At 34.2% G+C, this 12247-nt stretch overlaps 1 protein-coding gene across 1 annotated transcript in view; it reads right to left on the bottom strand.

Annotated features, from left to right (window-relative positions):
* The window catches only part of MKLN1 (muskelin 1), a 177293-nt gene that overhangs the window by 59059 nt on the left and 105987 nt on the right, over positions 1 to 12247 (bottom strand). Inside the window, exon 9 of the mRNA XM_065883535.1 lies at positions 6622 to 6734. Within this exon, the coding sequence (XP_065739607.1) occupies positions 6622 to 6734 (113 nt within the window). The remainder of the gene's footprint in view (positions 1 to 6621; positions 6735 to 12247) is intronic.

The following is a 12247-nucleotide window of genomic DNA, read 5'->3' as shown; positions in this document are numbered from 1 at the left end:
ATATTTCCTAGAGTGTAAAATCTGAAGTTTTAATAGGAGAATAACAGAATTTCTTGCTTCAGCTTAATTAGCACAAGTGCTATTAAAATGATGAGCAAATTACTTCCTAACTAAGGAGAAAAAGGGAATAAAGATAAGACTAGAAACCAAGAGACTACAGAACAGACAAAAAAAAAGAGAAAATTAATAAAGTTTTTTTTGAAACATTCATAGAATTATAAACCACTAGCAAGACTAATTTTTTTTTAAAGGGAGAAAATACAAATTGCCAGTACCAGAAATGAAAGCAATACTATCAATAGAAATTAAAAACAAAATAAGGAACTATCATCGAAAAACATAGTAAAATTTGACCATGTAGATAAAATGGACATGTTCCTTGGAAAAAATATAACTTATTAAAATTGACACAAGATGAAAGAGAAAATCTGAAAACTTGGATTCATAATTTTAAATCTTTCCACAAAGAGAAGGCCAGCCACAGATGCCTACACTCATAAAATTTATCAAATACTTAAGGAAAAAATAGTATCAATTTTACACAAAATTTTTCAGAAAACAGAGGAAGAAAAAGACCTCCTTTTTTTAAACTTGTATTCTATTCATTCCTAACTTACATATTTTATGAGGACAACATAACATTGAAACCAAATAACAATATTACAAAGGAGGAAGAGCAGAAGTAACATGCAGGTAGCTAGTATATCTCATGAATACAGAAATAAAACTAATCTTTAACAAGACATCAAGTAGAATACAGCAATATATAAGAATAATATTTCATAACTACACGGGTTTTATTTCACAAATGCAAAGTCAATTTTACATTTGAAAATCAATCAAGGTAATTTTCCACATTGAAAGAGTAAAGGGGGAATTCCCTGGTGGTCCAGTAGTTAGGACTCTGCGCTTTCACTGCTGGGGCCTGGGTTCAATCCCTGGTCAGGGAACTAAGATCCTGCAAGCCGTGTGGCGTGGCCAAAAAAAAAAAGTAAAAGAATAAAGGGGAAAAATACACAATCTTATCAATAAATATATTGTAGAACAAGCACTTGATAAACCCAACAAATATGCATCAGGAAGAACTCACAGCAAACCAGGAATAGAAATGAACTTCCTCAATCTGATAAACAATGTATGAAAATCCTAAATCTAATTTTCCCTTTAATGGTGAAATACAGAATGCTTTCCTGCTAAGACATGAAACAAAATAAGGATGTCTATTCTCATCTCTTCTATTTAATACTGTACTGGAAGTCCAAATCAGTGCAATAAGGCATTAAAAAATAAAATTAAAAGTTATGACAGAAAAAGAGAGTGGAAAGAAAGAAGTTAAAATTGTCTCTATTCAGAGATGACAGGACTATTTGTTTAAAACATACTAAGAAATCAACATATAACAGAAGAGAAACCGTTAAATAAATGGACTTAGAAAAGTGACATGATACAAACAAGTTGAAAATTAAAAATGTTTAAGTTTCATTTACAGTAGCATGGAAAAACAAAATACACTGGGATCCATTCAATAAAAATAAAAAGGACCTCTAATCTGCTAACTCCGAGTGCTGGGAGGTAATGAATAAGACTGAAATAAATGGAAATTTAACCCTGTTCATGGATTAGAAGGCTCAGTATCATTAAGACATCAATTATCTCCAGATTGATTTATAGACTGAATACATTTCCAATCATAAGTCCAACAGTTTTAGAAACTGACAATATGAGTCTAAAATTTATATGAAGATGTAAAGGACCTAGAAGAGTCAAAATAATTTTTAAAAAGAAGAACGAAAGTGTCTTACATTACTTGACCTGAAGGAGTGTCATACTGGAATATGAATAGACCAAAAGATCATGGAGCAGATTAGAGTGTCCAAAGAGAGACAGATACTTATATGCTCAATTGATTTTTGAGAAAGGTGCCAAAGCAGTTCAACAGGGAAAGAAGACAGGGAGCGACCAGAACTCTCATAAATTTCTGGAAGGAATATAAAATAGTACAACCACTTTGGGAAAAGCTTTAACAGTTTCATCAATGGATGCTAGAAGGGCAAAAGTTTGATGAGTAACAGAATATTTTCATAGTCTCAAAATGTCTCCTCACAAATTACTTATTAATATGGAGTGGGAAATCTGGTGAGCACCCTTCTTAACCAAGTGATCAAAGCTAACATCAGACAAACTGACATGATGTGCCTGTCCTCCTTAGGAGGACCCGATGTCCTCCACATGGCATTCCTGCTAAAAATGCTTAACCTATATCCAATCCTGGGGAAACATCAGACAGATCAAATTGAAGGATAGTCTACAAAACAATTGCCCTGTATTCTTCAAAAATGCCAAGGTCAAGAAAGACAAAGAGAAGTCAAGGAACTGTTCCAGACTAAAGGACACTAAAGAAACATGACACTGAAATGTACTGCATGATCATGAATTGAGTCCTGGGTCAGAGATAGAGGTTGGGGGTAACAGTAAGATACCTATAAAGGACATTACTAAGGCATTATTTGGGTAACTGTTTATATGTGAAAAGGGAATGCGGATTAAAGCAGCAGTTCTCAGTGCAGTCTGGGGTCTTCAGGGATTCTACAGTTATTTTCATAACAATACTAAGATAAAAAAATGTGTCTTTTCACTCTTACTCTCTTATAAGTGTATGTGATATTTTCCAGAGGCTACATGACTTTTGATATAACAACAGACTGAATGCAGAAGCAGATATGAATCTTGCTGCTTTCTATTAAGTCACAATTAAAGAGATTTAGAAAACTATAAAACAGTGCTACTTGACATATGATGGTTGTCTCAAGGAAAAGCATTTTATGCAATTGTTTGAGCTGCAAGCTGACGTAGCTGCTTTTTCCAGGAAACATGATATTTACTCAAAAGAAAACTAACAATCCAAGTACGGTTATTCAGACATTTTCTGAAAAATAAATGAAGTAAGTATGTTATCCTTGAAGAAAAACAACTGATAAAATTTGTTGCCAATAATAAAATGCATATTTTTAAGCAAATTTAGAATTTTAGAAAACTTCTACCTGACACTGCGATCTTGACACCTTCCCAACACTTAAAAGATTTTTCTAATGAGAGTGATCATATGTGGTTTGGGGGATACTGTATAATAATATGTCAACATTTGAAGACCTGCATAACTCAGGGAACCAATATTTTTCAGGTGACCAACACACTGAGCAAAAAAACAAGCATGGGTAAAAGATCCATTCAAAGAGCAACACAGATCAGTGGATTTTAATGTAACAGAATTACAAAACATTAGCTGATATGGTTTCAGAAACTACAGTGCAATTATTTTTAAGAAGCAAACAACAACTTGTCAATTTGGGGTATAAGATCAAAAAAGTACATGTGCTATTATATAAAAAGGCTACTATTAAAATAATAGTTTCCTTTCCAAGAATGTATCAATGTGAGGTCCAATCTTCTTCATATATCTCACATAAAACAACATGTTGCAAAAGATTAAATGCAAAAGCACATATGAGAATCTAGCTGTCTTCCACTAAGCTAGATATTAAAGAGATTTATAAAAATGCAAAATTAAAAATACAATTTGTCTTGAACTGATAAAAACTTACATGCATATCTACATGAACATTTAAAATAATTATTCTAAAAACTGAGCCATTCTATTATCTTTCAATCTACTACATGAGATATTAGATACATTATTTAGTCTAAGTAAATTAAAGTAAATTAAATTAATTTTGGTTTTTCTGTGTGATTCGATATTTTTATAGATTATACTCCATTTAAAGTGAGTATCAAAAAAAATAAAAATAAAAAAATAAAGTGAGTATCAAATAACGGTTGTATTTCCCTGTGCTGTACAATATATCCTTGTTGCTTAATTATTTTATACATAGTAATTTTGCTTTTTAATTGCATATAATACTTTTAAAACATATGCACTGGGGTATCATCAAACAATAAAACTTGTACTTACTGGTGTAAAAAACAAAATGAAACTCTGTTCAATTTTGGAAGGAATGAGCATTTTGCTGGAGCCATATATCCTCATTCACTTCACTGCTGGATCAACAAAAGATTTTTAGGTATTTAAATGAAGACAGTAGTAATAAATTATAATAAATCTGAATTCCAGTACTGGATCACTACTTTACTTATCTCTATGGACTTCAAAATAACAGAAAAAAAGTATTCTCATCAAAATAATTTCTGTATGTTCCTAGTACTAGTTTTAAATAATTATTAATTGCATTCTAAATACAACTTAGAATATTACATTAACATTACTTTTGAGGACCCCTGTAATCCATCGCCCCTTCCTGCCAAAACAGCCACTCTCCTGAATTTTGTATTTGTCATTCCTTTGCTTTTCTCCAGCATTAATTTTTTATTTAACTTATCTGAACTATTTACTCACTAAAGAGTAAGCATATGATCCACGCCTGTCTTAAGGAATTCAGAGTCTCCATAGGGAAACAGAAATGTAAACCAATCATTATAGTAACCCATTCAAGGAATGTAAGGGGTTAAGTGTTCACACCTAAGGAAGCTTCTAATTCTGGTTAGGGAAGTCAAGAAAGGCTTCAGAGGAACTGAAGTCTGAACTGTGTTTTAAAGAGTAAGTAGGCATACACTACATAAAAGCTGGGTGCACGGGAGGAGCAGCCTCTGTTAATTCCAAACTGGGAAAACACTATTACAAAGAACACAGGTGAGAACGTTCAATAATTCTAGCAACTGTAAGTATGGCTAGCACATAAAGTCAAAAGATGAGGCTAGAAAAGTAGATGGGGACCAAATTATGATGAGAAATTTGAAGTTTTTACTCTAATCAAAAGGAACTAAGGTAGATAAACTTCATTATTGTTGTTGCTGTTATTACTCACACTTCCCTGTATCTATGCCCTTGGATAGTGCTGCCCATCACCCAATAACTGTGGATTTGGTCACATGACTTCTTTTGGGAAAATGCGACAATAATATATCTAATTGAGCGCTCATGTCTACTTCATCCTCCTTACAGCCCTGCCCCTACACGAGAACAAGACTCATGCTAGCCAACAGGAAGGTGAGTGGCTATGTAGAACAGAGCCAAGTAGTCTCGGAAGCTAATCTAGACTAGCTGACAGTCAGCTGACTCCCAGCACGTGAGTGAGCCCAACCAATCTACAGACTTGTGAACAGAATAAATGCTTATTACTATATGCCACTAAAGTTTTGTGGGTGCTTGTAATGTAATATATGGAATGCAGTAGATAACAGAAACAGGGACTGAAGCTAACCATAGGGTTTAAGCAGAGGTGTCACATAGCCATATGTTGTTTTTTTTTTAAAGACTGTGCTAATGAATGGACAATAGACCTGGAGATCAACAATGGAAGCAAAAACTTTTAAGAAAGAAACCACAAAGTTGGAATTAGTGCCAAAAGGAATAGAGAGGAAGAAACATCTGAAACGCAATACTGAGTGCTAGAACCAGTGGAACTTTAGGCCCTAATTAGATACCCTCAATGAAGAAGAGGGAGGATTTCAGGATGAACTGTAGGCTTCTTGCAAGAATAATTACAAATAAAACTAAGATTTAAAATAGTTTAAGAGAAATCAGATATGTATTCTTTTAAGATCTGTCTTTATTTTTGTTGAGGATAAAAATAATCATTTCAGAAAATGGTACTTTAATATTGAAAAGGCAAAGGCCATTTTCACAGGGATAATAAATAGAAATCAGAATTTTAAGATCTCTTTAAAAAGATAAAAACTACCCAAATGATTAACAAAGGAACACACCAAGTAAACAAGAATCTAATTTCCTAAGATTAAAGACATAGCACCAGATTTTTAAAAAATGGCCTTCCTAGATTAAAATCAGTGGTTTTGAATTAGGTCTTTTCCTCCCCTTTTCATTTGCTACTACTACTGTTTTGTTTTAGTTTATTTTTCACCTTGTAATCTGAAATTGCTTAGAGGGAAAAGTACAATAAAAAATTCTATAATGATTAAAAAAATAATATATGAATATGTGCTTTATATCAGGGTATAATTAATTATGCACTTATATAATTCAAAAAATTAAATAAAAGAATGCCATAAATCCAAGACATCCTATTCACTATGGAAAAGCTTTATGTCTATATGTATCAATAGACAGACTCACACATGAATACATACATACAAGTTTAGTTAAAAATAAAATATACATCATTTGTGAAAACTGATAAGATAGTCAAATAGTGAGGGGCCAAAATAGTAAGATAGTGAGGAACCAAAAGCACATTTTTCCAGAGGAAATAAAAATAAGATAAATGTTCAAAATAAGAGTAGAGGTGACAAGAACATAAGAAAAATAATAGTTACACAGTTACATTTTAACTAAAGTGGTTAAAAACTAAATTACATTAGATACCCATTTCTATTTATCGCTATAAAATAGATCTGTTCATGTACCAATAGTTGAAGAACCAGGTATAGAAGCTGGAATGCAAGAATACTTAAACCAAACTTGTCACCACAAATTCTTCTGCTATCACTGCTGATAGACATTTACAAAGAATACAAATCATTCAGAAAAAGAAGTGTACGACCACACCCCTATCGTAATACAGATGGATGAAAAGTCTGAGAACTTGCCTCTTTCTCAGTGTCTCTAGAGATACATGTCCATTGGTTCTCTTTCACACTGTACGCCCAGAAGTCAGCAAGATCTTGTGTTCCATCCCAGCCACCAAACAAATAAACAGTCTCTGTGAAAATTAGAAAAATATGTGCAAAAAAAATAAACTTAAGAACAAAATTTAAGAACAAAATTTAAGAACAAACAAACAAAATTTAAAACAAAATTTAAGTATAGGCACCAAGATCAAGCCATTGCTTCTAAGATCATTTAAGAAGGTACATCTAAGTAAACTTAAAAATGAGATTTTTAAACTGGTTAACATTCCAAAATAAATACTAGTATTTCCTAAATATAGGCATACGGAAGGGCTGCTGCAGAACCACTATCTTGAGAGATTTATAAATACAAAGGTAACTAGGAGGCATCCCCTAAGATTCAGATTCCATAGGTCCTCAGTGGGTAAAAAGAGTCAGTACTTTTAAAGTGTCCAGGAGGAAGCCTGATGTGCAGCCAGTTTAGGAGTTTCTGTGTCAGGCCACAAAAAATTTACATTTACCAGCTTCTTAACAAAGCAGCTTCAGATAGTTAAAAAAAAAAGGGGGGGCGGGGCTTCCCTGGTGGCACAGTGGTTGAGAGACCGCCTGCCGATGCAGGGGACACGGGTTCGTGCCCCGGTCTGGGAAGATCCCACATGCTGCGGAGCGGCTAGGCCCATGAGCCTGCGTGTCCGGAGCCTGTGCTCCGCAGCGGGAGAGGCCACAACAGTGAGAGGCCTGCGTACCGCAAAAAAAAAAAAAAAAAAAAAAAAGGGAAAAGAAAAAAAAGAAATCCCAAAGAAATATACAGTGCAAAATATAATATAATGCTATCTAGGTACTTCTGAAAAAACTTCACATTAAAATCTAGGTACTTCTGAAAAAACTTCACATTAAAATAAAAAAAAAGAAATCCCAAAGAAATATACAGTGCAAAATATAATATAATGCTATCTAGGTACTTCTGAAAAAACTTCACGTTAAAACTGTTTTCTATTACAATACAAAAAACAATGGTTAAAACTAGCTGTGAGTTAAAGTTAGATATCTTAAGAATAAAGTGATGCATAGCCTTGATATTCCCATGGAAACTGGGGGAAATTTTTCCAAATATATTATGGTAGATTTAACTCCTCAGAAATAAACTTTTAAGTCATTCCAGGTATCTTGAGAATTTGGTTTCTTCTAATTCTGAAATGTCTATTATACCTATGGACTTTATTATGTGATAAAACATTTGCTCCGTGACCAGTGAAAATTTTTACCTTTCTTTATAAAATAATAGTGCCTTTCCTTTCTTCAAATATTTCTTCCCTTTGTAAATATCTTATGTCTACTTGTTATAATGCCTACCATTTTTTTAAGTTAAATATAATACATTACAGGAAAACTATAAAGCCATCTACTCTCTGACATGCCCTAGGCCAATATATGCGGAGACTGTCATCTAAATTACATCCCATCATGAAGGGTTGAAATGCACCTGGAAATATTGTAACACTACTTAAGAAAATTCTTGCCATTCATAGAGATGTCTTATAAGAGATTTTTGTCATATTTTCATATAATTTCAAACTCTAAGTGAATTTTCTAAGTGAAAGAACCTAGGGGAAATTAAAACAATGCTTCTGGATAAGAACAGACCACTGGAACAGTTCTAGCGCTAACTGGGTAAACAGGTATAGGTCACTTAACTTGCCTGGGTCCTGATTTTTTCATTTACAAACTCTCAGTGTGGTGGTAAAGTTCTTCATATATAAGTTACATGAAAACATTCTGAAGGGTGTCAAGCTTGAACAGCATTTCTACCTTTAAAACATGCACATATACACAAAATACTTTGTAGATACTAAATACCACTGATGCAATAAAAACAGTATTATTGTATGTTTCCATGTCTAACCCAGTACCTAGAACACTTTTGGCTCTATATAAATGTGAAATAATGGAAACTATTAAAAAACTGCCATCTCTCAGAAGTATAAAACAATCCATTATCATTAGTTAAGTAACATTCTGTTTCCCAAATGGCACATAGTAATGCCCAGATACTGAGAATTCTACAGGAAAAAAATTATTTTCATCTGACTTAAAAATTATTTGCCAAGGCCTCACTATAAATGCAATTAACCCCATTAAATTCTGAAGCCTGGAGAGGGAGGGGGTATATAACTAAAATAGCAATAGCAATTGACCTTTTGTTTTACAGTGTTTCTGGGCACCCTTTGGATAAGGTTACCCTGGTTCACTAACTTTAATAACCCTTCCTCTTGGGATCTGGGTTCTCAATGTTCTTTCTGAAAAGCAGGTCTCTTTGTACGCATAAATTCTCACAGCAAAGAAAACCCACATTTCCACAACAGCCTCATTGATAGCTGAGCAAAATAAAATCTGGCACAGAGCAAGCATCCCAATGGAATTAATCCAAGATGTCATTCTTGTTCGTGAATGCTCTGTGGTCCCAGTTAAAGTTTAACAGTAAAACTGAATGAATCAGATGGTAACAGGACCTTTTGACATACCTGAATGAAATGTATAACAAAATTTTAATTAAATCATTTAATCATTTAAGTTAAATCATTCAGGAATGAAATATTATCCAAACACCAGCAAAAATATTATTTAATGCATAAAGAATATCAAAAACTTTTAAAGATTATAGAAATAATCAGACAAAACTGTAGTGAGAAGAAAGTAGAAAAAAGAAAATGCTATTATTTGCAACATGGCAGTAGCTTGGTTTACGATGTCCACTCTCATGCTTATAGGTTATATAACAATTCAGGCACATCCCTAGGGCAGTATAATCCTCCTCATGCAGCAGTCCTTTCTCTGTATTTTTTCTTAAAGGAGCACAGGCTACAGAGGCTATTTCTCTCAGACTCACTGAAATGTTCACTCAACATTTTTTGAGTACTAATCTGAATTGGCAAGGCACTTTAGAGAATAAAAATAAAGAAGACATCATCCCTACCCTCAACGAGCTCACAATTTAGTGAAGAATATAAAACAAGTACATTAATCACCACAATGCAATGTAGACTCAGTGCCGTAAGAAAGGTAAAAAAGCACCATGGGGGTTCAAAAAAGGGAAGAGAATATACCAGATTGAGGAGACTCAGGAAGATTTCATGGTGACAGTGGTATCTGACCTATGCATCAGAAAGTGGCTTTGCTGGTAGAATGAAGGAAAGAGAAGAGGACTTTTCAAGCAGGGTGAAAAGTAAAACAAGGGTACAGAGACAGAAAAACACACAAAAAGTGTTTTAAAAGACACAGAATCTAAAGTCAGGCAGATCTTGGATGGAACTGCAGCTCTATCACCACAGCTGTGTGACCAACACCAAATTCCCTAACCACTGGTTTCCTCAGCTCTAAAATGGCACAGAGTACCTATCTCCTAAAGCTACCATGAGAATTAAATAATGCATGCACAGTGGTGAAAACTGTGTGGTGAATAAACACACTGTTCATTTTAAAAGAACAAAAAAAAGTAGTGGAGTGGAGGTAAGTTAAAAAGACAGGTAGTGGCCACATCATGAAATGGGTTAAATGACAATATAAAGGTTTTGAACTCGACTCCACAGACAGTACAGTATTAAATAGCAACAGAAGATTTTAAGCAGAGATGTGACATGGTCAGATCTGAACTTGCAGCATATAGGACTTACTGAAAAGGAGGAGCCAGGGAAACAGAAAGATCGGAAATAAAGTGACCAATAATAGCCTGTGTTCAAGATATCAAACCAATTTCATTCTCAGAGACTAAATGAATCAATCACCAATCAATCAATCAGTTATTACTCAGGCCACAAAAGCTAAAATGCAACCAGTCTTTTTTACAGGTCTTTTTTCGTATCAGTACTAAATAACCCCTACAACTACTTACTACCAATAGTACTAATCTATAAATCTTATATACACTAAGAAAAAGGTAGAAATGTTAACACATCAGTATCTTCACACCATTTTGCACAAAGAAGCAGGCTTTTTATTTTATGAGCCCAACTGCAATATCTCTCCTCCTCCTCTGATTCTTAGGGGTAAATCAGACTATGCTGATTGCATAATCCTCCACAAGATGGCACACTATTTTCGTAATTAAATCCAACCTTCCACTTTGAAATAGTATAGGATGCATATACTATGCACTGACATAACATGGGCCCAACCTTAGATAAAATTCAAGTGTCAAAAAGAAGAGGTAGGTGGAGGGTTACTAGGCTTGTAAAAGAGGTTAGCTTAATTCCTAGTTTAATGTAGACCCTAAGAGAAAAACAAATGAAATTAAAAAAAAAACTTTTAAGAAACACAAATTTATATTCAAAATAAAAATGAACCCTGTCAGGACATTTAGTTTAAGAGTTTAATCCTTCTGAAAGTGTAGTTAATAGGACATTAGATTGACATTAGAATTTTTGAAGGGAAGAATAAGTTAGAAGGGGAAAGATATTTTATATGCTCTTTAACCTTACCTTCTTTAGCCATTCCCCTGAACTCTCAAAACCCAGCAGATTATCAACTGGATTCATCTGTCTCTCTTTTTAAAAAGAGCTATATTTCTTTCTTTTTTTTTTAATTGGTGAATTTTTGTGTAGCTTTTTTTTTTTTTTAGTTAATTTATTTATTTTTGGCTGCGTTGGGTCTTTGTTGCTGCGCGCAGGCTTTCTCTAGTTGCCCTGAGCGGGGACTACTCTTCCTTGCAGCACACGTGCTTCTCATCGCTGTGGCTTCTCTTGTTGCGGAGCACGGGCTCTAGGCGTGAGGCACGCAGGCTCAGTAGTTGTGGCTCATGGGCTCTAGAGAGCAGGCTCAGTAGTTGTAGCACACGGGCTTAGTTGCTCCGTGGCATGTGCGATCTTCCTGGACCAGGGCTCGAACCTGTGTCCCCTGTATTGGCAGGCGTATTCTTAACCACTGTGCCACCAGGGAAGTCCCGAGAGCTATATTTCTTACATAAGGCTATGATTACAAAACTAGAGACTGATCTTTTGGGTGAATTCAACATATGGTTGTAATTTCCCTGCTAAAAGGTTGTATTTTCTGCCTATGACAATATACTTTGTATTAGGGCTATATTTTAGAATTCCTTTCTAATAACTGTATGAAAGAAAAAAATTCGTGTCATACGTAGCTACAGAAATACAGCCATATGAATATATTTGTATTTAAAAACTAAAACCCATGTTTACCTACTTTCTTCAATAGCTTCTTTAAAGAATATCAAGAAAAACCATTATGTGGCATTAAAAAAAAAAAAGAAAGCATGTTACATATAATTGGTACAGTCAGAGAGGTTCAGATTTCCACAGAACGGTTCTTTCAAGTGACAAGCAACTTCTTTTATAGATACCAAACACTGGGATTTTGCCTAAATCTTACTACCTATTCTGCTTGAGAGAGAGAAAAGGGCTGGTACCGTAGGTTCTTAAAATTCAATGAGAGTTGAACAAAGAATTGCCTGGTACCATGGATATTTTAAGTTTTCATCTGGACAGACTTCCACACTGAAGCAAAACAGACATGCCTTTTTCTCTATTTGCCTTATTTTACCCAGAGTTGAAACCCAATTCAGAGTTGAATAACCTAAGTAGAGAAATGCCAG

The sequence above is a fragment of the Phocoena phocoena genome, chromosome 9 (assembly GCF_963924675.1).
Source record: "Phocoena phocoena chromosome 9, mPhoPho1.1, whole genome shotgun sequence".
NCBI classification, from domain to species: Eukaryota; Metazoa; Chordata; class Mammalia; order Artiodactyla; family Phocoenidae; genus Phocoena; species Phocoena phocoena.
This window is presented reverse-complemented; position numbering and strand designations above follow the sequence as displayed.